General features: G+C 50.0%; 1 protein-coding gene across 1 annotated transcript in view; it reads left to right on the top strand.

Annotated features, from left to right (window-relative positions):
- Positions 1-26,735, top strand: part of GALNT16 (polypeptide N-acetylgalactosaminyltransferase 16) — a 94,108-nt gene that overhangs the window by 42,544 nt on the left and 24,829 nt on the right. Inside the window, exons 2-6 of the mRNA XM_044230173.1 lie at positions 16,559-16,716; positions 20,395-20,493; positions 21,319-21,386; positions 21,962-22,027; positions 24,599-24,720. Of these exons, the coding sequence (XP_044086108.1) occupies positions 16,559-16,716; positions 20,395-20,493; positions 21,319-21,386; positions 21,962-22,027; positions 24,599-24,720 (513 nt within the window). The remainder of the gene's footprint in view (positions 1-16,558; positions 16,717-20,394; positions 20,494-21,318; positions 21,387-21,961; positions 22,028-24,598; positions 24,721-26,735) is intronic.

Raw genomic sequence — 26,735 nt, 5'->3', positions numbered from 1 at the left:
AATCTAGGATTTTTTTTTCTCCACAATCTTTTGCTATTATAAATGGAACCCATTTTAATAATTTCCTGAGGAGGAATTCCTAAAATTGAATCCTACGTATACATCATTTTCAGACCCTTGATACATACATACGTTTACCTCTAGAAGATTTATACGAGTTTTTACTCCCTCTAATAAAGCATGAGAGCGTACTTGTTTCCCCATAGCCTATAACAATTATTGTAAATGGCTGCTAAATATTCTTTTCAAATGATAAAACGTAATTTACTTACTCTTTGCCCCAGTGTTGACATTTAGACTGTTTTCAAATGTTCATTCTTATAAATAAAACCATTGTGAACATCTTTGTGCCTAATATTTGTCTATGACTAATTGAGTGATTAAAATGGGAATCCTAGATGAGAGGGCACATTTACTCAAGTTACTCCCTCCTTCCAAAGGTTAAAATTTAAATCTTCTGGATATATGGGAGATGTGGGGCCCAACTGGCACCCTGCCATGACTAGGGGAAGATAATGGATAGAATAAAATAGAAAAGGCCATGTGCCAAAGGCTATAGCACTAGAAATGTAGTGCCAGACTGTTTTCCAAAAGGGTACTAATTTAATAACCATTCTGGTGGCTTAAAAACAATTTAATGTAATATTCTAAGATATTAGTCAAGGAAGAAAAGCACTGCCCACCATTAACCCACAACAATGTCATTCCCCACAAAGGACACTTCAACCGCAGTAAAACACACATCACATTTCTGTCCCTCCCGGACTCAAAGCTACCATGCCCATCTGCCCAGCCCGTGCACTTGGCAGGAACCACTGGTGGTGCTCCGGGGAGAACCCACTTCCTGCAGCTTCCCCACCCCAGAGACCCCGTGTTTTCCCACCTCCCGCCCGAAGCTCAAGGAAGAAGCAGGTTCTCTCTCTCGGTGACACCTGACCAGAGCTGGGGACCTCTCTCCTGGCTCCCATGGAGCGGGGATCTCAGGGACACCGTATACACGCCTTCTTGATGGGACAAACATCCCCTGAGCACCTGCTGTGTGTCAAGAACAGCAGCAGGTCCTAAACAAAGCAGCTCTTGGCTCTTCAGAGGGGATCCAGGATCTGTAATAAATACATATTGAAGAACGATGGAGTGAGTGGATGTTGTTCCAGATGATTTCAAGTTCAAGATGGAGACACCTCAGAAAGCGTCTTGCTCAAACGCCCTCCTTTTGTTCTTTGATTGTTGAATCTTTGTTTTTAAGTTTTTATTTAAATTCTAGGTAGTTAATATACAGGGTTATATTAGTTTCAGGTGTGGGACTAGTGATCCAGTTTTTCCACACCCCGCGCTCATCGCCACAAGGGCACTCCTTAATCCCCACCCCCTGCTTAACCCCCCCAGCCCCTCCCCAATGGTAACCACTGGTTCATTCTCTGTAGTTAAGAATCTGTTTCTTGATTTGCCTCTCTCTCTCTCTTTTTTTTTTCCTCCTTTGCTCATCTGTTTCAAACCCCCTCCATTTATGAGTCATTGAGAGAGGGCCTCCCGTGGATGTGGACAGGGTGCAATGATTTTATTTAATGCGCTCAAAACCCCTGGGCGGTAAGCATCATTGCCTCCTCTCTACAGCTGTGGAAATGCTGTTCACAGAGGGTACCTCAGGCCTGCAGAATGGCTTGTGGGCTAGCCTGAGGGACTTGACTAACAGCCCTTTTCAGCTCCCCTTGGCCCTCCCGCCCCTTTCAACCAAGCTACTAAGCTAAGCACTCCATACAAGGAATTTTACAAGAGGTTTTTCTAAAAAGCTAAAAACGGACAAATGGTAAAGGCAATGTCTGACTACTGTCCTCTTCAGAATGTTCTGTGGTCGGTGCTTAGAGCACAGGTGAAGTTACAGCCCTGCACCAGGGCTTGCCTTCTTAGCCCTTCCCCCAAGCCCCATTTTCAGATGTTAGGCTTGAGCTTTGAGGAGAAATCAGGAGACATTAAGCTGGGCCTCCAAGCATTACCTGGATGTTGAATTCATCTGCTAGAACACACACCCACACACTCGAGGGCTCAACCACTGTGTACTGCTTCCCTCCTGCCTCCACTTTGAAGGGTAGCAGAAAACACCACCCAAAAGATGCCACTTTGGTACGTTGATTATTTTGAGCTGTAGGCACTTGAAAACCAGCAAATGCAGGAAGATGCTTTCTCTGAACTCTCATCCCTGCCTAAACACAGATCCTCCAACAGGAACTCACTGGTCATAAATCCCCTTCCTAAGAGTTTCAGCGGCCAAGGAAGACTGACTCTTATCATGGGAGAGAAGACTAGAAGTCAATTCCACACGTGGGCAAACTGTCACAAACCACCACACCTTCCACCTTGTCTTCTAAGAGCCCATTCATCTTCCAAAAAATCATTTACTCTCCCCTAAGAGGTCTATGTCCTCCTCCCCTTACCCTCTCAAGATGTGTAATCCTGAATTCCAAGTGCCTTAGGGAGTTACTCATTTTTCTCGGTATCGTCCATAGATACATGTTAATAGAACTTCTGTTTGTTTTTTTCTTTTGTGAATCTGTTGTGATTTACAAGAAATGTATCTTTGTCTTGGTCCATGGTGCCTGGCTCACAGCTCCCAAACCCTTGGAATGTCCAGGGATAAGAGCGATGGGAGCATGCTCTATGATAATGTCGGGTCTCCTGTCCTCACTCATGTTAATGAGGTGACCTTGGATGGGGGCTGGTTGCTACGGGAATGAACTCCTTGAATTGTGAATAGAGGAGTGGATCTTTCAGTCCCACCCCCTGATTTCTGGAGGGGAGAAGAGGCTGAAGGCTGAATCAATTGCCAATGGTCCATGATTTAATCAATCACACCTATGTCATATAAGGCCTCCATATAAGCCAAGAGGAGGAGGTCTGGAGAGCTTGCCTGGCTGGGGAACCAGAACTCTTTCACACACCACCCAAGCTCCCCCAGAACAGAAGCTCCTTTGTTTTGGATTTTGCCCTAGTGTATCTCTTCATCTAGTTGTAGATCATATCCTTCAGTAGCCGGTGATGATGTAAGTAAGCTCTGAGAGGCTCTAGCAATGTAACTGAACCCCAGGAGGGGGTCTGGGTTTGTAGTCAGTTCGTCAGAAGCACAAGTAACAACCCCGGGCTTGTGACTGGCATGTGAAGTTTGGACAGTCCTTGGGCCTGAGCCCTCCACCTATGGGATCTGAGGCTGTCTCCAGATACACAGTGTCAGAATTGGGTTGATATCCTGTCATGTCTGAGAAATGCTGGTTAGTGGCCATGTTGGAACCATGTCCTAGAACACTTTGTGTGTCTTTTATTTAGGGAGTCTCAGCTAAGAACTCAGAAAGGTAGAGGGAAAAATTACTTTTTCTGCCTCTGCAGCTTCCCTTCCCCTCCTCTCCATTAGGAGTAACCTGTTCCTGGCTGGTACTTCTGCCCCCAAATATTTCAGGTGAGGAAAGTCTTACTTTTCATCTATTTATATCTGAGATGCATTCTGAAGATGATGATGTTGATGATGACAATAATTTAGCTCAAGTCTTTATCTTAGGTAGAGAGGAATTAAGGTTCTTCTGATTTTTGTAAAGAATTTTATTGTAGGGGTGTGTGGGTGGTTTATTCGTTAAGTGTCTGCCTTTGCTCAGGTCATAATCCCAGAGTCCTAGAATGGAGCCTGATGTTGGGCTCCCTGCCCGGGGTTTGAGGGGGCGCAGAGAGAGGAGGTATCCGCTTCTCCCTCTCCTTCTGCCCCTCCCCACCACTGGTGCATGTACTCTGTCTCTCAAATAAACAAAATCTTTAAAAAAAGAATTCTATTGTGAAAAAATACTTACTTATAAAAAACCAAGCTTGTGTAAAGGAAGAGATAAATAAATTCTTCAGTCTTCCAGCCCACTCCTGTGCCGCCTTCTGGAGGTGACCACTGTATACCAGCTTGCCATGTATTTTTCCAGATACATTCATACATTGATACACACATATGTTTATGAACTGTTTATTCAAAATGAATCACAATGTACATCCATAACTTATTCTAACATTTATTTAGAATCCTACTCAAAGGATAAACTATAATTTAAGGACCTTATAATCTATTACCTAAACCAAGACAAATTCTAATTCACAGGGGCTCCTGAGAGCACAGGTGTATACTGGGACTGTCTCAGGAAAACCAGGTTTATGTTTACCTAAAAATGGAACTTCTACTGAGTCAAAAAGTAGTATTTAAAATGATGTTGTCAAGAGTGTCTGGTTGGCTCAGTTGGTTGAGCATCTGACTCTTGGTTTTGGCTCAGGTGACGATCTCGGGGTTTTGAGATGGAGCCTGACCATGCCCCCATTTTGGGTTCTGTGCCCCCACTTAGGGCTCTGCATGGGGTCTGCTTGAGAGATTCTTTCTCTCTCCCCTACTGTTCCTCCCCCCAAATCACGCTCTCTCTCACATAAATAAATAAAATCTTAAAAAAAAAGAATAAAGTGATGTTGTCAAATGATCTTGGTCATAGCAATTTATAAACTATTAACATATAAGGACTTCTATTTCTTCAAACTTTCAAAATTCTGAGCATTATATATAATTATTCTTGGATTTGCCAAATTAGTAAGAAATTATCTTATTCTAATTTGCATTTAATAATCAGTGAAGTTGAATATCTTTCATTTCTCCTTTTTAAAAAATATTTTATTTATTTATTTGACAGAGAGAGAGATCACAAGTAGGCAGAGAGGCAGGCAGACAGAGAAAGAGGGGAAAGCAGGCTCACCGCTGAGCAGGGAGCCCCATGCCGTACTGATCCCAGGACCCTGAGATCATGACCTGAGCCGAAGGCAGATGCTTAACCCACTGAGCCACCCAGGCACCCTGTCATTTCTCCTTTTTTTTAAAGACTCATTCACAGAGAGGCACTGGGGTGGCTCAGTGGGTTAATCCTCTGCCTTCAGCTCTGGTCATGGTCTCAGGGTCCTAGGATCAAGCCCCGCGTCGGCTCCCTGCTCATTGGGGAGCCTGCTTTCCCCCTCTCTCTGCCTGCCTCTCTGCCTACTTGTGATCTCTCTCTCTGTCAAATAAATAAATAAAATATTTTTTAAAAAGACTCATTCACAGAAATTGAGAGAGAGAGAGAGAGAGAGTGAGCAAGCACGTGAACACACACATGCGCTTGCAGTGGGGGAGGGGCACAGGGAGAGAATCCTTCAAGCAGACTCCCCAACAAGCCGGGAGCCCCACAGAGGCTCCATCCCACAACCCATGAGATCATGAGCCAAGCTGAAACCAAGAGTCCATGCCCAACCTACTGAGACACCCAGGTACCCCTCTTTTCATTTCTTATTGGTCATTTGTATTTCACTTTTCTATGAACTACTTGTTCATATCCTTTTTGTCTACCTTTCTTTTGAATTATTGGTTCTTTTTTCATTGATTTATAAAAGCTCTTTTCATATTGAAGGAGTTAGTTCTTTGGCCTATATTTGGTTAATATTTTTATACCAGCATGATGTATGTATCTTGACTTTGTGGTATTTTTAGCCTTATAACATTTTTAAATCTGTATGTACATTTTTTGGGTAACATTTGGATTTTATATCTGAGATTGCAAAAAACAAAAACAAAAAGTAATTTTTTTCTTCATACATTTTAGTTTCTTTTTTATTTTACTTTACTTTTTTAAAGATTTTTAAATTTTTAAGTAATCTCTATCCGCAACATGGGCCTCAAACTCACAACCTCCAGATCAGTAATCACATGCTCCACCGACTGAGCCAGCCACGCACCCCTAGTTTCTTTTTTAATTTTGAGCCACCTAGAATTTATTTTGGCTTAAAAAATAAATTCAGCATTATTTGTTTCTCTATTGTCTGGTCACTTTTCCTAACATCAGTCACTGAATAGTATGTCTCTCCCTTCCCCCTGCCATTCGAAATGCAACTATACCTTGTGCCAACACTCCATATGTACTTGGTTCTATTTCTAACCTCTCTGTTTTCTTTTATTGATTTGTTTGGCTTTATACCAGTAGTATCTTGCTATATAAAGTCTGCAATCTTTCATATGTCTTAATATCTGGTAGGTCTATTTCCCTATCTTCAATTTTTTTTTTTAAGATTTTATTTATTTATTTGACAGACAGAGATCACAAGTAGGTGTAGAGGCAGGCAGAGAGAGAGGAGGAAGCAGGCTCCCTGCAGAGCAGAGAGCCCGATGCGGGGCTTGATCCCAGGACCCTGGGATCATGACCTGAGCCGAAGGCAGAGGCTTTAACCCACTGAGCCACCCAAGCGCCCCCCTATCTTCAATTTTTTTCAGATTTTCCCTGATTGTACACTGCTGTTCAAATTCTTCCAGCTAAATCTTCCTCTCTCCCCACCACCCCCAATACAGCTGTTATTTGATCAGGATTTCATGAAGTTTGTAAATGAAGTCAGGGAGGATTTACATCTTTGTATCACTGAGACTTTTTCAAGAATGAGCTACATATCATGTTAAGGCTCTTTTTAAACTACAGGGTGGTCATCAAGGAGAACATGGACAAACATATAGATTAAGCGGTTCATTTAGGTTACATTGCAATGCATGACATAGTCATGGTGTTACGGCTTATTAGAATGAGATGCATAACCCTTTGTTTCGAATGATCCCAGCCATGATCTGTGCCTCTGATTTCTGCTTGAATAAAACAACATCCTGGGACACCTGGGTGGCTTAGTCAGTTAAACATCTGCCTTTGGCTCAGGTCATGATCCCAGGGTCCTGGGATCGAGTCCTGCATCAGGCTCCCTGCTCAATGGGGGTTCTGCTTCTCCCTCTGCCTGACACTCCCCCTGCTTGTGCTCTATCTCTTTAACAAATAAATCCACAAAATCTTTAAAAAAAATTTTTTTAACCCCGCATCTTTAGCATATCCTAGAAGAATTCATCGAAAGGGCTCTGTTCATTAAAAAGAAAATCTTAGTATTAGCCCTGTTTCCAGATTTTATGGCCATTTGTATATTGTACCTAAGTAAAATGCTGGGCTATAGGGGAGGTGCCAATCTAGGGACAAAAGTTGTACTCGCCCCCCGCACTGCCCCTTGAAGAAAGTCACATGAGCCGGGCTTCTTTTTTCCTGTTCCCCTTCCCCTCCTTTTGCTTTTTGCTTAATTTGATTTTAAAAGTCTGTCTTTGTGGGGCACCTGGGTGGCTCAGTGGATTAAGCCTCTGCCTTCGGCTCAGGTCATGATCCCAGGATCCTGGGATCGAGCCCCGCATCGGGCTCTCTGCTCAGCAGGAAGCCTGCTTCCTCCCTCTCTCTCTGCCTGCTTCTCTGCCTACTTGTGATCTCTGTCAAAAAAATAAATAAAATCTTTAAAAAAAAAAAGTCTGTCTTTGTAATGAATACTCTCTCTCTCAGAGGGTACAACGTAATTGTTTAATTATACTAATTATATTAATCATATACAAAGTACAGGTAATGTACTTCTAAACTTGACCTACCATGCCAATAACGTACAGTGCCAGCTCACTAAACTAATTTGGCTCTTTGTTCTAAAAAGTGATATAAACTAAAAAAAAAAAAAAAAAAGTGATATAAACTGAGGCACCAGGCCACAATCAGCCCCTGCTGAGTACTGACGGGTGGGATTTGATCTTGGCCCAGCTGGGATCCTCAGTGGGTGAGGCAGGAGGCTGCTGACGCTCTTGAAATCATCATACTGAATGTGTTCTGTGTAGTACATGGCCTGCGCTTGCTTGTATTTTTCCAGTTAATATCCAATGGGTTCAAGTTCAGTAGACTGAAGAGGAAACACAGAAATTCACCGATAACCTACAGACACGGACATGTGACACTTGCATGATCTGCACCATGTTTTCGCTGGAAGGGTGGTTGTGGGGGTCTGGGGAGCCCCAAGGTGGCCCTGTCTCTGCTGTTCCTTCTGCTCACTTCCTTTCTCTTGGCCGCAGACCCTGGCACAGTTTTGGGGGTAGGGGGTTTGGTACCTTCAAGCAGACAAGAAGTGGAAGAGGATTTGGCTTTGTCCCCTTTTTCTGCGGCTGTAGCTGCAGGTCGTCAGGACCCTGAGGACGTGCCTGGCTGGGAAGATCAAGGAGGGCCCCGGCTGACCCAAGGAAATTGGGTTATGTGCTGTTTGGGTCTGACTAATACAAACTCTCATACTTCTCACTTTTTCCGTGTCCTTTCTAGCCAAAGCAGAGAAGTGTTTCCATGCCCATGGCAAGCCAAGGGATGACTGCACTGGGCAGGTCCGCCTCTGAGCCATGAGCGGATGCTCAGAACCCTGGGCGCAGTGGGGAGGCAACTTCCAGCCTGCATTTGTCAGGGCCTGGTTGTGTTCTGGGCACCAGAGGCCAGCTTGTTTTGGAGCCGAGGGACTCAGAACTGGAAGGGGGTGCCGAGCCCATCTGTGCCTAGGAGTAGTCTCAAGACAGACAGAGAAAGCTTTGTGCTTAGGCCCTGCAGCCAGACGGGCTTGATTCCAGGCCCAGCCCAGCCACTCGGCAGCGGTATGACCTTGGCATGCTCTTTTATCTCCCTGGGCCTCAGTTTCCACTACTGTTACAGCAGGATCAAGAGAGCACCTATTTGGCAGGACTACTTGAAGCTGGAAATAAGCACCTAGCATAGCACCCAGCTCACGGTAGGCCCCCCAGGGAGCAGTCAGCTTCGACTTATGACTGCAGGAGAGCCCTCCTAGTTCCTTATGCTCAGCAGCAGCTGTGACGGGGGTGGGGGTGAGGGGTGGCAGGGTTCTGTACTACTCAGGCTGGGTAAACCAATATGTGGCTGGAAACTGAGCTATCCCACCACACATCCCTAGCATGGCCCGCCTTCAGAATCCCTCCATCCCTGGATGACCCCTGAGCCAAGCGAAGTGTGGAAAATGGGACCTGAGGATCTTGATTAGACCAGGGATCTTCCTGAACAGAGACCATCTGGGGAATGCACTCTCCCTCTTTCTTGATGAGACCACTGGCGTCATAAGTCTGGGCGGTCATCAGCGTGCCCAGAGAAATTGGGCTGTGGTGGCAGATCTAACTGGAAGCCCAAGCTGGGCTTCCCAGGAGGCCCTTATCCTGTGCTCCTCGGTGTGGAATTGAACTAGAGCCTTCAGGGCATGTGGGCCTGTGTTGCAAGGTGGTGGTTTCTATAGCAACAACAAAGGCTCCAGCTGAGTCCAGTTGGCTTTGCTGATGGAGAAGCAATACAGAGGCCAAAACCCAGACTCGCCGTGAGGCTCCTTGGGAAGAGGGTCAGGGGAGATGGCCTCCAAGGTCCCATCTGGTGCTTGGTCCTGTGATTTCACCAACTCACCATTGTGCATCTCTATAAAGCAGCGGCTCAGCCTTGCTAGGCTGAACACCTGGAGAGCTTTAAGAACTCCTGACCCAAGTCTCCCACCTGTAGAGAGTCTGATTGAATTGGTCTTGGGTAGGGCCTGGACATTGGGATTGTGCCAGATAGTGTGCTAAGCACGTTATTTACATCGTCTCCTTTAATCCTCACAATAATCCTCATTTTTCCAGATGGAGAAGCACACTCAGAATGGGTAAGTGTCTTCCCAAGGCCAGAGAGCAGTAAACACCAGCCTTCTACCCCAGAGCTGTCAGACTTCAAAGGCCTGGCTGGTAAACCTTCCGTAACTGCTTTGGAGACCATGTGAGAGGGACATCGGGACATGTCTGGGGCAGGCCCCTGAGGGACCCTTGATACCCAGGCGAGGTTTCCTGTACCCAAGCTGAGATCCCCAGCCCTGTGCCAGCCCTAGCATCTTGTCTGGTTGGATAGGAGGGCAGGCAGGCCAGAGGGAGTTGGCTGCCTCCCCGGAACCCAGCGGCTTGCTTGTGGGGAGGCCCGGTGGGACCCGCCTTTTCATTTGGGAGAGGTGGAACCTGACACCTTGCCCTCAGAGCTGGTGAATCATGTGCTCCGTTTCCCAGCCTTCCTGATGAATGGCAGTCTTTCAACTTGGGACTGCAGCATCAGATGAGGCTTTGTTCCCAGGGGAGAGGGGAGTGGTTGGAAATCACATTTTGTTCGCCAGGTGTTTGGGGTTTAGAGCAGACTCAGGAAAGAAGTCAGGAGCTGTCCACAAAATAGGACCAGGGCCTTTTTATTTGCAGTTTCATTGAACTTGAGTGAAAGGCCAGCCCAGCAGGTACCTGTTTTACTGGCAATAAAAGGAAATTAGGCAGCAGTTATTTAAAAGGAGTGTGAGTTGTTTAAAATCTACAATTTAGAGGTGCATGGATGCTTTAAAAGAAAGTTTACAGGGCTTGGGGATTTGGGTTGAACTGTTTTTGATAAAAAACGATGTGGAAAATATTTTCCTTTCTTATTTTAAACCTTCCCCTTTGCTGTTTGTTTCCTAAATTAGCAGTCAAGAAGAAGTAAGCGAATCTAGCTGGAAAAAAACTGAAGCCAGTCAGGCAAGATTCAAAGTTTAACGGAAGTGACGGACTGAAAATAAAACTCTCCAAGATGAGACATAATTCTTCCCATTTTATAGAGCAGAGTCATTATTTCAGCTTATACAATTTCAGATGTGATTGACCTTGTTGGATATGGAAGTACTTCCCAAAAGGACAGACCAGGGAGGAAGCCTTGGCCGAGAGTTCTTGGAGGAGGCTGGAGGGCTGTGGGAGGCCCAGCAGGCTGTCACTCACCATCTCCCTATCCTCCTTCCTTGCCAGGGCAACTCAAGAGACCCTTAAATTGTGGTCCGGTTGGAACCCCCAATCTGAAACCCTGACCACAGCCCTGCGTGCTGGGGAAGGCAGGGAATGCCTCACCTGACTGGAGGCTCAAGTCACTGGGCTGGATGCTAGGGATCATCCTGGTGTCCTGGAATGGATGGCTGCCACCAAACTGTGTTATTACCATCGATGGCTCATTTTTTTTGTTCTGTTTTTTGATTTTTTAAAAAAGATTTTATTCTATTTTTTTTTATTTGATAGAGAGAGGTCACAAGTAGGCAGATAGGCAGGCAGAGAGAGAGGGGGAAGCAGGCTCCCTGCTGAGCAGAGAGCCCAATGTAGGGCTGGATCCCAGGACCCTGAGATCATGACCTGAGCCGAAGGCAGAGGCTTAACCCACTGAGCCACCCAGGGGTACTGGTTTTTTCTTTTGTTTCTTACTTTAAAAAAATTTATTTATTTATTTATTTGTTTATTTATTTATTTGAGAGATAGAGTGTGTATGTGCTTGGTTGAGACCACAAGCTGGGGGAGCAGGAGAGGGAGAGGGAGAAGCAGACTTCCCACTGAGCGGGGAGGCCAAATTAGAGCTCAACTCCAGGACCCTGGGATCATGACCTGAGCGGAAGGCAGATGCTTAATCGACTGAGCCACGCAGCTGCCGTTGTTTCATACTTTTGGAGAATGGTTTTCTATTCATTACAGCGACTGAAGGACTGACATCTCTGTATTTTTGGTTATTAGAGAAGATAGTCAACTCAAACTAGTTTAAGCAAAAAAAAAAAAAAAAGATGGAACAGAGAAGTAGCAGGTAGATAGGTAGGTAGGTAGGAAGGGAGATAGGCAGATAGATATAAACATATACAAAAAAAAACCACAAAACCCCAAGATGAACTGGGATCAGATATAATAGCCCCAGGGAACCCTAAGTAATATCACTATAACTCTTTCTTTCTGTCTCTTGGCTCTGATTGCTTCTTCTTGGCTTCATTCTCCAGGCAAAATTTCTCTATGTAATAGATAAGAGAACTTGCCTTCCATGTTTAGCAGTGATGACAAAATGAGCTCATCTTATAGCTCAGTCTCAGCGTGGATTCCGATTGGCCCAGGCTGAGTCAAATGACTATTGCTTCACCAGACTCTGTAAGAGATCAGCCTAGCCTGGGCCTCGTGCCCACCGTGGTTGTGGTGGTCCAGATGGGACAGGAGGACAGTGATTAACAGTCCTGCCAGGAGACATGAGTGGGAAGGAGATCCCCAAGGCAAGCAGAAATTACCCTGCCACCAACTTGGTCCATGTCCATTCCAAGGAATGTGTTAGCCAAGTGCACAAGGGGACGAGTAGGGTTATGACCGTTAATTGCTCACGTATTCATTAACCATTGATTTAGAATTCTACCAACAGGCACTGTTCCAGGTTTTGGGATCCAGCATTAAATAAAACAGATGATCCCTGCCTGGTGACTCTCATATTCTTGTGGGGAGAAGCAGTCAGAAAGACAAAATAACTAAGCAAAATATACCTAGAACATCAGATGACAGTCAGTGCTAGAAGGAAATTGAGAACAAGGCAGTAGGATAGGGAATGTGGGGCTCGGGTCATAGTGTTACAGGTAGGGGGGCGGTTAGGGAAGGCTCACAGGAGAAGTGAGGTTTGAGCAGAGCCTTGCAATGGGGTGAAGGAGGGAGCCGTGCAGACATCTGGAAGAGCCCTCCAGAAAAGAGAAGGAACAGAAGGGTTGAGGGGAAGGGAGCCAGCAGGCTCAAGGAGCATAAGGAGGCTGGTGTGGCCAGACCAGAGCCAGGGAGGGAACAACACCAGAACCCGAGCCCCTGAGGGAACTGGGCCCCCGCTCATAGTGTCCTGGGCCACTGTGAGCTCTGCCAGGGCCTGTGAGGAGGGAGAGGGAGAGGGGAAGCCCCTGAAGATCATGTGACCTGTCAGAGGATTCCTTTTTGTTCACTGTGGTTTTCTCCCCTGTTGATTATAGGTAAGTTTATTGTTGATTATAGGTAAGTATAGGTAAAAGCAGGGACATTATTTAGGTATTCATTCATTCTCTCTCATTTATTTCTTTATTCTGCAAACATCCGTTCAGTACCTACTATATGCTGGGTGCTGGGAGCTCTTTTTTACCATCTAGTAAACAAGAAAGAGCAGAAAAGCACAGATGTCTGTGAATTCCACAAGCAGATCCAAGCACCCTCATCCCCTCCAGAAAGGGCAGCAGGACAAGTCCAATAGAATGACTCCACCTGGCTCCAAGCCCAGGATCTCGGGTCTCCCAGGTTGATCCCCGTATAGCTCCTCACAGTCCCGCAGCCTAGAGCCAAAAGATGCATTGACCCCTAGCCAGTGTGCTTAGTAAGCAGTATGAGTCGGAAAACTGGGGAGAAGGGGAATAGCATTCCCGGGTCCCCAGTGTGTGGCACATGCCCCATCCCTGGACTCCTGTTCCAGCTAGAGTTCGGGTAGAACTTCCATGGCCACTTCTGCAGCTACCCATGATCTGAGGTTGAGGGTGAGGGTTTCTTCCTGATCTTGCGTGGCCATGTCCAGCATGGGACGGGGGAGCTGTGAGGGGTGATCTAGGTTCCCAGATTTCTGGGGTCTGTAGTGCTTTTGTTTATTTCCATCTTCCCAGCCTCTTGCACGGTGTCTGCACACACTAGACTTGGAGGAAATATTTGTTGATTCAGCACCAGTGGTGAGCTCATAGGACACCGCTGTGGATACACAAGGCAGTGGTCTCGGTCCGGCTATGGAGCATCAGGGAGGACGTCACAGGCGACCCCTGCGTGTGTTCCTGGAGGACCAGGAGTCTGTGACTTCCCACCTCTGCAACAGGCAATGCAGGAGAAGCAGCAGCCTTGGTCTTCAGTGCCGAGAATTCGTTTTGAGATGTTGAGTTTGCAGAACCCAGGGGAGAGTCAAAGTCCTGAAAGTCTCAAGATCAAAGAACAGGGCCAAAGGGCAAGGAGCGTTCAAGAGCTGGGAGGAAATGAGCTGCAGTGTGGGCTTGTGAACAGGTAGAAGAGCTCTGGGTCCCTTCAAGGAGAGGCCAGGGAGGCTCCGGGGAGACAGGAAGTTACAGTCCTTCCTCCGTGTCCCCTCCACTTGGCTGACTCGGGGCCGGCTGGGGTTTCAGCTGCGGGCCCCAGAGATGTGGGTCAGTGTGAAAGTAAGGCTAAGACCTCTGGGAGTGGGAAGGGACTGTGTCTCCCCAGCACCCTTCTTCACACATGAAGAAGGTAGCTCATAGGTGAAGGGTCTGACCTTGGAGGACCATTGGAGCATCACCCAGGCTATGCATCTGCAGAAGGGAGCAGAAGATGCTTCTGAACAGCATCTTTGAGGATGTCTAGCACAGTCTGAAGGCCCCGGAGGGAACTTCTCTGGTGCACCTTGGCCCAGTCCTCTGTTTTCCACAATATTCTGTATAGCCTGAGGAAGCTTCACCTGAGGCCTTGAGGCTCAGGAAGGCAGCAGGCTGGGGTGGGAATGAATTCAAGCATTCTTTTTTTTTTTTTTTTTTAAGATTTTATTTATTTATTTGACAGACAGAGATCACAAGTAGGCAGAGAGGCAGGTGGAGAGAGAGAGAGAAGCAGGCTCCCTACTGAGCAGAAAGCCTGATGCAGGGCTCAATCCCAGGACCCTGAGATCATGACCTGAGCCGAAGGCAGACGCTTAACCCACTGAGCCACCCAGGTGCCCTGAATTCAAGCATTCTTAAACAAATGAATGAATGATCAGATAGGCCTTGGAACTTGCCGAGGGGTGTCCCAAGGCCTGGTGGTAGATGCACAGCTCTCAATCCGTGTTTCTTGGATGATGGGTGGTGTGGGATGAGGACTCAGAGGTTTCCTGAGCCCGCAGTGTGACCAGAAGTCTTAAATAAGCAAGCACAATTATTTCCCACAGTTGCCTCGCAGGATAATTCAGTGGCATATTCTCTGCTTGGGAGCTTCTGTAGTTTTATTTTACCTCAGACATCAACTGGAGGCTGCTTTCCATTTCTCTGACCTGGGCTGGGAGGAATTGTGGGGGCAGAGTTAGCATCCATCCTTCTCCCAGGTGGGAAGGACCCAGAGGACCTCTCATGCTCACTCTCAAAGTTGGACAGCTTGGGTCCTTCTAGCAATCCAAGGTTCAGGTCAAAACAGACTTCCTCTCCTTCTCCCTCCTTCCTTCTTTCCTTCCTTCCTTCCTTCTGTCTTTTCTGAAATGGATTTCCAGCCCATGGGGGCTGTGCCACGTCTGTCCAGCCCTTGGAGTGGCACCAACTCCAAGTATCAGTCACAGCACAGCCACCGCAGAGGTGATCACTATCCTGAGCACCTGTGTCTAGCATGGGGCTGGGCCTGGTGGACGCAAGGAAAGCCTTCTCACCGGCTCCGACCTGAGGAGCTTAGGGGCTGGCTCCTAGCACAGGATGCCCCTGGAGACCAGAACTCAACAGACGGGCATCCTTGAAGGAGCTACTCGCCCCCTGGAGCCTTCTGCATTCTGGTCTGGTGAGGTCCAGGGCTAGGCTTTCATGGAGGCCCTGGGCTGCTGTGGATGTCCCCCAGTATCACCCAGCACCTCGGTCTCCTTTCCCCAGGTCTGGCTGCCTTCCAGGGACCATCACTCTGGGGCGAGGCCTGTGATGGGGTCCTCATGCAGAGTTCTGGGTCTGAACAGTCCTCACCTACCTTCCTGCTGTCTCTGGGGGCCCAAAGGTCCAGCCTGGGCTGCCAGGCAGGTGGAAGGGTTGCAGCGGATACGCTCACTGTTGATGCTATTTCGAGGCACTCTGGGGGAACATCTACCCAAGAGTTTGGTTCAAATAATGAGATGTCAAGATCCATCTGTCTCTCCATTCATCTCAGATGTGTCCTTCCCCAGGGTCTTTCATGGGGGGACTTTGGGAGCACAGAGTGGGCTGTGGCTAAGAGAAGAGGGGCTGGGCCATGGCCAATGTCATCCCTCACTCCCTGGCACTTAGCAGCAGTGAGCCAGCTGCTCTGACATGGGGCGAGGTCAGCAGCAAGCACCATCCCTGAGAAGAGGCATCACTGACTGCGTTCGTGTTCTGACAGCTCTAGCATGAGCCGCGAGGGGCCTGTGTGTCCTCACAGGTAGCTCTCGAAACTCGAAACTCGAAACTCGAAACACAGCAGCTCGTCTACCCTCTTGGTGTCGCACTGCATGCCCAGTCTGGTGTCAGGCCCAAGTTCATCCCTAGGATGCTGTATGTTGCCTGGCGACCAACAGCTTGGCTGGTGGTCCCCTCAGGACACTTCATATTGGGGGTTACCTTCTCCAAATCCAACAAAGACCACTGTTCAAGAGACTGACCTTCAGGGTATGAATTCAGAACTTGTGACTTATTAGCTCTGACCTTGGGCTTTAAAAAAGATAGACTTGGGCGCCTGGGTGGCTCAGTGGGTTGAGCCGCTGCCTTCGGCTCAGGTCATGATCTCAGAGTCCTGGGATCGAGTGCCGCATCGGGCTCTCTGCTCGGCAGGGAGCCTGCTTCCCTCTCTCTCTCTGCCTGCCTCTCTGTCTACTTGTGATTTCTCTCTGTCAAATAAATAAATAAAATCTTAAAAAAAAAAAAAGATAGACTTAATGTTTTTAGAGCAGTTTTAGGGGCATAAAACAGAACAGGAAGTACAGAGAATTTCCATATGCTCCCTGTACACGTGGGGGTACTGTTTTTAACTTCTTGAGCCTCAGTTTCCCTATCTGTACAAGGTGGGGAAATAACCATCTCCTGCTCACAGAGTTGGGATAAGGTACAAATGAGGTAACGCTGCTGGCCCCACACAGTGGCCGCTTTATCCTCCTGCCTCTCACTTCTCTGATGCTGACCTTTGTCTCAGGTGACAGGAACACCTTCCAGAGGCTTCGATGAGAAGGCTTACCTGGCAGCCAAGCAGCTGAAGCCTGGAGAGGACCCTTACAGGCAACATGCCTTCAACCAGCTGGAGAGTGACAAGCTGAGCCCCGACCGAGCCATCCGGGACACCCGCCATTACAGGTACAGCCTCTCTTGTGCCCTGGAGGGAAGGGTCGGCACCTGTCAGCTCACTTCCGTTCCTCACATGGACTGAGGAAATGAGAAAGATTTCCTCAGACTCTGTCTGGTTGTGAAGACCCTCAAACCCTCACTCTCAGTTATTCTCTTGCCTCCTCCGTTTCACTGACCTCCGGAGGGCCTGAGATGGCCAAGGAGACTCGGCGGGCGCCGGTAACACCCCTCAGCACCTCAGTCTGGAGTCCCAGGGAGTGTGAGCTGCCACGGGACCACAGGGAGGTCGGAGCGGGTGTGTGGGCCTGCCGATGATGCCTGAGGTGAAGAGAGGCCACTGACCCTGCCCACGCTGTGCAAGGGATTCTGGGCATCAGAATCCCTGTCCTTCTCCTCTTCCTGCCCTGTGGCCCCCATTTCCTCAGCAATTCCCAGAAACGCTTCCCAGCCTTGCTCTTGGTTCTCCCAGTGTGGTAGGTGGGAGAGGCCCCAAAGCAGGACCAAGGACACCTTCCACGATGATCCCCACTCTGACTCCACTTGGTGTGAGTGACCAACTTTGGGCAAGCCATCCACGCCCCCTCCTTGGTTCAGGTCCGTGATGTGTCCTGTCTAGATCATAGTCACCATCTCCAGTGCCCTCTTCCTACCCTCACCTCTGGAAACAGTCTGAGGTCCTTACCCTGAAGCACAAGCCACCTCTCCTGGCCCTGAGCCACTGCTCCTTTTCACCTAGGACTCGATACTCCCACAGTCCTCTACTTTCCTGTCCCTCCCCTCATCTACGCACACAGTTTCCCCTGCCCAAACCCCCACCCCCCACTTGCATTTTCCTAATTCTTCTCAGTGACCTCTCGTCTGGGGAAGGTTCCTTGCCAACCCAGGCTGGTTTGGAGGCTTCCTCTGTGCTCTGTGCACACAGGGTTGTTGAAGCACACTCAGCCACGTGCCTGCAGTATTGAGTGACCAACGAGGGCTGTGTTGGACTCAGCTGTGTACCTAGCACCAGGCTGGTCCTGGTCTAAGGGTAGGTGGGGATGATGCAGGTCAAGATTGATTTTCCTTCTGAAGCGGGTATTCCGCAGCACAAAAGGGGTGTGAGAGATAAGGGTACGGAAGAGGACATGCTTCTAGCACCTTGGAAGGGAGCTTGAAATCCAATGGACTGGGCAGCCTTCAGGGTGAGATGGACATGGAGTCGGGGGAGCCCCAGACTGTCCTAAATTGTCCTGACATCAGCACTGCCAGCCTCCAGAAACTCATGCTACCAAGTACGACAATTATCCTGCCACTCAGAAAGACTCACCCCCTGCCCAGGTCCAATGGCCAGCTCAGATCTCAGTTCTTTCTTGGTCAGTCCTGGTGCAGGGTCCACCTGCACTGTGGGGCCTACAACATGTCCACACAACCCTACTTGAGGACTTTTCCTGGCAACCCTGGCCATGGCAAACCTTGACCCCAAGGCCTGGAGATTCTACGGACCCAAATCTTTGAACTGATACAGGGTTAGCCTGGATCACCTCTGCCCTCCCTCCCACGAAGCCCCCCTCATACCTTCTCAGGTGTTCACAGAAGAACTTAAAGGAGGAATTCCTCTTGGGGTGACACGGGTTTTAAAATGAGACTCTTCGGGGCGCCTGGGTGGCTCAGTGGGTTAAGCCGCTGCCTTCAGCTCAGGTCATGATCTCAGGGTCCTGGGATCGAGTCCCGCATCGGGCTCTCTGCTCAGCAGGGAGCCTGCTTCCCTCCCTCTCTCTCTCCCTCTGCCTGCCTCTCCATCTACTTGTGATTTCTCTCTGTCAAATAAATAAATAAAATCTTTAAAAAAAAAATAAATAAAAAAATAAAAAATAAAATAAAATGAGACTCTTCGAATCCAAAGCAGGGGTGTTGAGGCCAGCCTCCCTTCCTGCTCCCATGTGGCTGCCAGCTCTCCCAGAAGCCTGAGGTGGATGGGGGTGGGGGGTGCGGGTGCCTGCGCATGCGTGTGTAGGAGGAGCAACAGACAGAGATAAGGGCTCTCACTTGCTGGGGTGAGCCTTGCTCTTCTCCCTCTAGACTGCAGCTTCTGCTGGTCTCTAAATTGTCAGGCTAGTTCCTAGTCCAGCCCTCAGTCTAGGGAGCCCCCCTCAAGGGGAACAGAGAGACCAGGCAAGACAGACCTTCTTGCATCACAAAGAAAAAACCCTACCAGCCCCAAACTTGAAACACAGGCCTGGGGCAAACCTCTTCAGAGGCTCTTGGCTCCTGGGACCAGGATAAATTCCCATGATCACAGTTGTAAATCCCAAAGAAATGCAGAGCAGGGGGAGAGTTAGAGGAGGCCGGTAGGGAGGATACCAAGTCAACTCTCCAGATGGGGTACGAGTAGGTTGGCCCCTTTCAGGTGAAGAATGGGCATCACTATCCAGATTCTCTCTTTCCTGGGCACCAGATGGTTGGAGTTCATAGTCACTGTCCCTAGAGGTCAGTGTTGGGGGGCCCGGAAGGCCGGAGGTGGCTGCTTCTCCCAGCACTCCCCATCTCAGCAGGCGCCCCCCCCCCACCAGTCTACACACCTCTGGGAGGATGCACTTGGGAAGCCTGGCTTCTCAGGGGGCAGAGGTGAATTTCCCTACCCCTCCACTTCACCCCCCTACTCCCTACACCGAAGCCTCACAAGATTCCTCCCATGGGGGTCCCGGGCTGCTGGGACTCCTGCCTTACTGACCCAGTCTGCTCTGCCGGGCAGGAAATGGGCCTGGGAATTCAGCTGTAAGCTGCTGTCAGGGCGTGAATGCCGGAATGAAAAAACCGTCCCTGCTGGAATAGTCGGAGAGCAATTGTAATAAAGAAGATTGTCATGAAAACCAGCTGCCTTCCCGCCGGCCCCAGGAACACGCACAAAAGCATCCGCGGAAGCGACAGGGATGGAGGCTGGCAGGAATGGATTGTTTTAATTCCCTTTCCTGAGGAGGGGGAAGCCAATGGCTAAAAATGTGGTGTGAGACGAAGAAGAGGAACACAGAGCTGCTGGGGGAGGCAGCGGGTTGGCAGGCATTGTTCGGGGTCTTCTCGAGGCTTCTGTGTGCTCCAGGAGTCTGGTCCCCTGGAGCCGTGAGGCTGCGCCCCTGGCCCGGGTCACTGGCCAGCTGTCCCTGCTGGGCAGCAAGAGGGAGGGAGTCACAGGAGGATAGGAGAGGGGCGATTCCTCTCCAGATCCTCCAAATGTCGTGAGCCAGGAGAAGAGAAAGAAGCTACAGGATGCCAGACACAAAGCAGAGGCTGTCCCCCCCACCCCCACCCCCACCCCACCCCCGTCTCCCCCATTTTGTCTCTCTCTGGCAGGCGGGGAGATCCGGCTGCTGGCCCAGGGCTACGTCCCCAGGCCTGGAGCGGTGCCCACACAGTCATGAAGGTCAGGGCCCTTCTAAACAGCTCATTGACAGGGGGTGCAAGGTCTTTGGTAAAGATGACCAGGCCTGGGAAGCTGCCTCGGCCTGTGGCTTCCCTCCAAGGATTCCAGGCTGGATGGGCTGAGTTGGGGGGAATGTGGGCGGGGAAGGGCAGCCTCACAGCCTGGCTTCAGGTTTGCCTTCTCTGTCCCACAGAGGTATTCCTGGGGGCAGCAGGCTGGACAGAGAGAAGCCTCAAGCCTGCCCTGAGGAGGCCCTCACGTGCCCTCTGACCCCTGTGCTCCATTCTCAGTTGCCCGTCGGTAACCTACTCTGCAGACCTGCCGGCCACCAGCGTCATCATCACATTCCACAATGAGGCCCGCTCTACCCTCCTGCGCACCGTGAAGAGGTAAGCCCCATCTCGGGGACCCTCATTTCGTGAGGCCTCAGGAAGCTCTGCCAAGCCCCTGCGGGGAGGGGGGCGGGGGGATGGGGACATGGAGACAGGGCGCCGAGCCAGAGGGAGTGGGAGTCCTGTCCTTCTGAGAAGCTGGAGCTGGTCAGTCAGGGTCAGGGAGGCCCCAGAAATCCGGCTGGGATTATTGAAATGCGCAAGGACAAGGTCAGATCTGCAGGACAGAGGCAGATAGTCAAGGGTCAGGAGCCAAGGGAGTCAGGGATGGGCGCAGAAGGCCTCAGGACGATGGATGCCAGCCTGGGAGGTGCCAGTCAACGGATTCAGAGGGACGTCTGTGTCCTCCTTAACTTGGCCCTGTGGTCAAGTTTAACTCCTGCTTACCCCATTTCTTTAATGAGAATAGGATTTGGATTGTTCCAGGGATTGAAGAAGTTTGGGTTTTCTTTCCCAGCGAGTGGAGGAAGAGGAAGAGGAAGGATGGTGGGAAGGAAAGCAGGCGGGCCGTCCCAGGCCCAGCTCGGGGCTGCCACCCCCTCCCCCTTCCCACCCTAGCTGGGGCTTATTAAGCCGCTACAGGTCCTGTTCTGGTGACTCAGCTGGGGCCGTTTCCACAAACCATCTGGCCATCCCAGGGTCAGCAGGTCCTCGGAAAAGCCCGAGGGGCACACCCCTCCTCAGCCTCTCACCAGGGCCCAGGAGTTTGGCTCTTGGCTAGTGTGCTGGTCCCTGAGCTGGGTGATGGGGGAGCCCTGGGGCAGGGAGAGGTAAGTGGAAGGTGAACCCTAAATCCAGGCTCCTCTGTCCCCATCACTCCAGCGTCCTGAACCGAACTCCAGCCAGCCTGATCCAGGAGATCATCTTAGTGGATGACTTCAGTTCAGATCGTAAGCTTCTACCTCCTGTTATGTGCAGTCTTCCACCCTCATTTGCCCAGAGTATGGAGCCCCTCTCAGGGCCGGGCTGGATATCACGGGTGGACCTCTGCCCACTACCTGGGATCTTTAGCCTTTTCTAGGTGCCTTCCCTGACTCTGTTCCCAGATGCCAAGGAAGGGGAAAGAGTGGGGTTGTTTTGCCACTAGTGAAATGACACTTTTTAAAGACAGAAGCAACATCAGCAGCATCCTTTGTTATTACAAATGCCTTATGCTGAGGCTTGTCCCTTCAGTGTGGCCGCGGGGTGGGGGTGGGGACGTTGGCTGGGCTCCCTGCTGACCTGCTGGTGCTCTCTGCTGCCCCCTGGGGGCAATGCCATAAGGAGTCCTCAGTCTGGCCTGGGAGTGGGGCACAGGGCAATCCTTTGGCCATAGAGATGACCATGCCCCTGCGTACCTCCCCATCTTCAGCCCTTTCCCTGGACCTACTGTGAGACACCTTCTGGGCAGTTCCAGGGGCGACCAAACCTCTTGTGGTCTGACGTCCATATTTGAATGAGCTTGCTTCCTTCTCTTCACCTTCAGCTGAAGACTGTCTGCTCCTGACCAGGATCCCCAAGGTCAAGTGCCTGCGCAATGATCGGCGGGAAGGTGAGTTCTTGGACCCTGGGTGCCTCTGCAGACCAATTTCGGTCTACACCTCTGCACCTCCCCATTCCCTTTTGGCACCATGTCCCACTAAGCCAGCATGCTCCTTCTGCATTCCTTGTGGCCAGGACCAAGGACTGTGGAAAGACCCTTCTGCTAGCCTGGGTCAGCCCCGGCCACGGCATGACTGTGGGCAAGTTGCTGTACTTCTGGCTGCCTGGGTTGTCTCTTCTGAGAAGTGGAGTTAATAATAGACCCTTTCTGTCTTGCGTGGCTGTTGTAAGGATTAAATGAGCTAACCTATATGGAAATGCTTTGAGAAAACCAAAGGGCATTATTATTATTTTTTAAGATCTTATTTATTTATTTTTTTTTTTTTAATTTTTTTTATTTATTTATTTGACAGAGATCACAAGTAGGCAGAGAGGCAGGCAGAGAGAGAGAGAGGAGGAAGCAGGCTTCCCGCTGAGCAGAAAGCCCGATGTGGGGCTCGATCCCAGGACCCTGGGATCATGACCTGAGCCGAAGGCAGAGGCTTTAACCCTCTGAGCCACCCAGGCGCCCCTTAAGATCTTATTTATTTATTTGACAGAGAGAGTGAGAGAGTGCGCAAGCAGGGGGAGGGGTGGGGGGAAAGGGAGAAGCAGATTTCCTGCTGAGCAGGGAGCCTGATGTGTAGCTCAATCCCAGGACCCTGGGATCATGACCTGAGCAGAAGGCAGACACTAAGGCCCCCAGGTGTCCCCAGAGGGCATTATAAAGCATATGTAGCCTCACTTCCCATCTAGGGGTGTTTTGGGGCATCAGCCACGTGGCCTAGTGTTGTATGTGGCACTCTAGGAGACATAAGAGAACTACAAAACATGGCCCCTGCCCTTGGAGAACACATCATAAGGCCAAGGAGTCAGGACCCACCTCAGGGATAGGTTGGTCATTATTATGTGCAGTAGATCAGAGACCCCAGGAGCGGGGCATGATAGGGGGGAGGGCCTCGACTGGGTGAGGGCATGGTAGAACAGGTGAAGGGAGCCAGGCAGGGCAGTCCAGGCTTGAGGGCTCTGCAGGCACGAGCGCTGGTCAGGCCCAGGTGTCCCTGAAATACTAACAGCCCTCCTCCCAAGTGCTCCCCCAGAGGAGGCATCCACTCTGCCTAAATCCTCACAGTCCCTCCTCCTAACAGTCCATTGTTCCCTTTTGCACAGATGGGAAGTGAGACCTCAGGAGGTTCTGCCCGGGATGATCTGCCCAGGGTGATGAGTAGAGGAGCCAGAATTCCAACCAGGAGGTGGGAGGCTACACTTAACCTCCCTCTCTTCCTCCTCCCCTGGGAGAATCTGGGTCTGGTCAGCAGGGGAAATGGTGAGGTGAGGGTAGATGGCAGAAGACCTCGGAAGCCAGAGACAGGCATTTAGACTTGACAAAGCAGGTAGTAAGGAACCACTGCAGGTTTGAGAGAGAGAGAGAAAGGGAGAAAGAGTATGAGAGAGAGATGCGAGGGGCATAATTGAGAAAGACCAGTCAGACCAAGGAGACCTTCTCAGTGGCATGGAAGAAGCCAGAGAGTAATTTCTCCCAAGCACTGGGTTGTAGGTACCTTTAGGCCCAGGAATAGTGTTTCCAGGGGTTTGCCCAACACAGGTGCAAACCTTAAGTATTTGCTAGCCTGATGGAGTGCAAGGATGGGACAGATGGATTTTTGCACAGATGAATGGATAGTCAGATGGATGGAGGCCGAGTACAGGGCAGAGGCATGGCCAGGGAACTCTCTCCAGGAAGCAACTGTATTCTGAGCTCTTAGAGCGAGTCCCCTCCATCTCCACGGCACACGGGGCACCAGCAGCTGCTCTCTTCACCAGCTGGGCCTCCTCTCTCCCCGGCAGTTGAGTCCCCAGCCCCGACCGGGAAGCTGCCAGAAGCGAGGCCATTATTTGACAGTTGGCGAACCATCAGCAAGATTGTTTGTGGTGGGGGCCGAAACAGATCGGAATCTAGCCCGTGGAGGCTTTCTAGACACAGGGCACTCTCCCCGGCGGGTGGGGGTTATTTTTTCTCTGAGTCTTTTATCTAAGAAGACCGAAGCTCAGAGAAGTTCAATAACATGCTTAAGGTACGTGAAGGGGCTGACACACTGACTCCAGCCTGTCTTAGTCTAGATTTTCACCAGGTCACACGTGATGATGCAGCTGAAGGGGACGGCCTGGAGATCCCCTGGTGGGGGGAGGGACAGGGAGGAAAGAGTTTTGGTTTCTGGTTTTCTTTGGGTACCAAAATACCCTCCATTGCACTTTCCATTCACTAATGCCTGACTGTTTACCAGTGTGTCCCCAGAGCCCAGAACAGGGCCTGGCACATGAAGGGCACTCAGAGAATGAGCCTGGAGTAATGACAGTTGATGAGTGTATGCAAGAAAAGAGAGGGACGGAGGAAATAGTCAAATACAAAGTAAAGCTCAATCACAGTAACTCAGAGGAAGCCTTGGCTCCTGATGGGTGCAGAGCCCTGAGCCTTTTGAGGGATGGTGGGGAGACAAATTGGCCCTGTCCCCATACCAACCCCTGTCCACTCCCATGCCAGGGCTGATCCGGTCCCGAGTTCGTGGGGCAGATGTGGCCACAGCTGCCGTGCTCACCTTTCTGGACAGCCACTGCGAAGTGAACACCGAGTGGCTGCAGCCCATGCTGCAGCGGGTCAAGGAGGTGAGTCCCTCTGTCCCTCGGGGAGCTCTGCCCCTTGGGACGTGCCCACCATGTTCTTGGCATGAGGGCACGTAAACAGTCATTGACTTGATAGATAGGCAGAGTAGAAGCCTAAATGTTCTGCTTCCTCCAGAGTGATGTCATATTAGTGAGCTTTCTCCTCCGAAAATGGGGGTAATTGTAATATTTGTCTTACGGAGTTGTTGGGAGAACTCATGTGGACATGAACTTGGGTGAGCTGTAAAGCTCCAACTAGGAATGTTGGGGTGGTTTTCCTCCTGGAGGAGATGGGTCCTGTGATGGGGCAGGGGACAGCTTGTGGTCAAGGCTGGAAAGTTTGAGAAGGAGGAAAATGGGGGGACGGTGTTGTCAAGAAGAGATGAGAACAGAGGCCCCCTAGCACGTGCCAGCAGTTCACTGGAAGGGGGAGGAGGATAAGACAGGTGGAGGGAAGGATGAAGTGACCACGGGTCAACCATAAAAAGACAACCGAACTCAAAAATGGGTAAAGGATTGGAATGGACATTTCTTCAAGGCAAATACACAAATGGCCAACAAGCACAGGAAAAGATGCTCAACATTGTTAAGCCTTGAGGGAAACACAAGTCAAAACCATAGTCAGATACCACTTGAGACCTACAGGATGGCTGTGACCAAAGGATGGACAGTAACGAGGGCTGGCGAGGATGTGAAGAAGTGGGTGCCCTTTCACTCATTGCTGGTGAGAATGTAATCTGAGGCAGCCACACTAGAAAATGGCCCGGCAGTTCATCAAAAGTTTAAAGGTCTTTTTTTTTTTAAATTTATTTATTTGACAGAGATCACACGTGGGCAGAGAGGCACACACAGAGAGAGGGGGAAGCAGGCTCCCTGCTGAGCAGAGAGCCCGATGCGGGGCTTGATCCCAGGACCCTGGGATCATGATCTGAGCCAAAGGCAGAGGCTTAACTCACTGAGCCACCCAGGCTCCTCTCATCATAAGTTTAAACACCAAGGGGCACCTGGGTGGCTCAGTGGGTTAAAGCCTCTGCCTTTGGCTCAGATCGTGATCCCAGGGTCCTGGGATTGAGCCCCACATTGTGTTCTCTGCTCAGCGGGGAGCCTACTTCCTCCTCTCTCTGCCTGCCTCTCTACCCACGTGTGATCTCTGTCAAATAAATAAAATCTTAAAAAAAAAAAAAAAAGTTTAAACACTGAGTTACCTGATGCCCCTTCCACTGCGGGGTACACCCCCAAGAGAAACGGAAATATACCCTCCACACTCAAAAACTTACCCTGGAGTGTTCAGGGCACTTTCTCTCAGAAGAGCCAAAAATGTGGAAACAGCCCAAATGTGTGCGGATATAACCACACGACTACTACTCAGCCATAAAAAGGAATGAAATAGTGATGCGTGCTACAATGTGGATGAAAACGCTTCCCTACGTGAAAGAAGATGGTCCCAAAAGGCCATGTGTTTTAAGATTCCACTGAGGTGAGATGTCCAGAATGAAACAAAGCCATAGAAATAGAAAGGTGATGAGTGGTTGTCAGGGGCTAGAGAGACAGAGGATGGGGAAGGTGACCGCTAACAGGTACAGGGTTTCTTGTTGGGGTGATGAAAATGTTCTGGAATTAGGTGTGATGGGTGCACAATCTTGTGACTATATTGTAAGCTACCGAACTTGTAAGTTCGCGTTAAATTGGTGAATTTCATCACGTGTCAATTACAGCTAGTGAAATTGCTATAAAAATGTGAATTACACCTTGGAACAAAAAAGTCTATGAAAAGGCAGAGGCAAGGCCCGCACCGAGCTCTATAGGAAACCATGGGTAGTCTCCCTGCTCCGCCTCCTCCCCGCCTTTTGTGGTCCTGAGACAGGGTGTGTGTGAACTGAGGGGCAGAGCTGGATGGCCTCCATGTTACAGACAAGAGGATTTTGAAGGTCAGCACAGTCTGGGGAGAGATGGGCCTCTAGGCTGGGTCCCTCTGTGGAGGGAGAGGGAAGAGAGGGCTGATGGTAGCTGATAGTTTT

The sequence above is a fragment of the Neovison vison genome, chromosome 13, assembly GCF_020171115.1.
Source record: "Neovison vison isolate M4711 chromosome 13, ASM_NN_V1, whole genome shotgun sequence".
NCBI classification, from domain to species: Eukaryota; Metazoa; Chordata; class Mammalia; order Carnivora; family Mustelidae; genus Neogale; species Neogale vison.
Note: the sequence above shows the minus strand (reverse complement) of the source record. Positions and strands in the feature narration are given on the sequence as shown.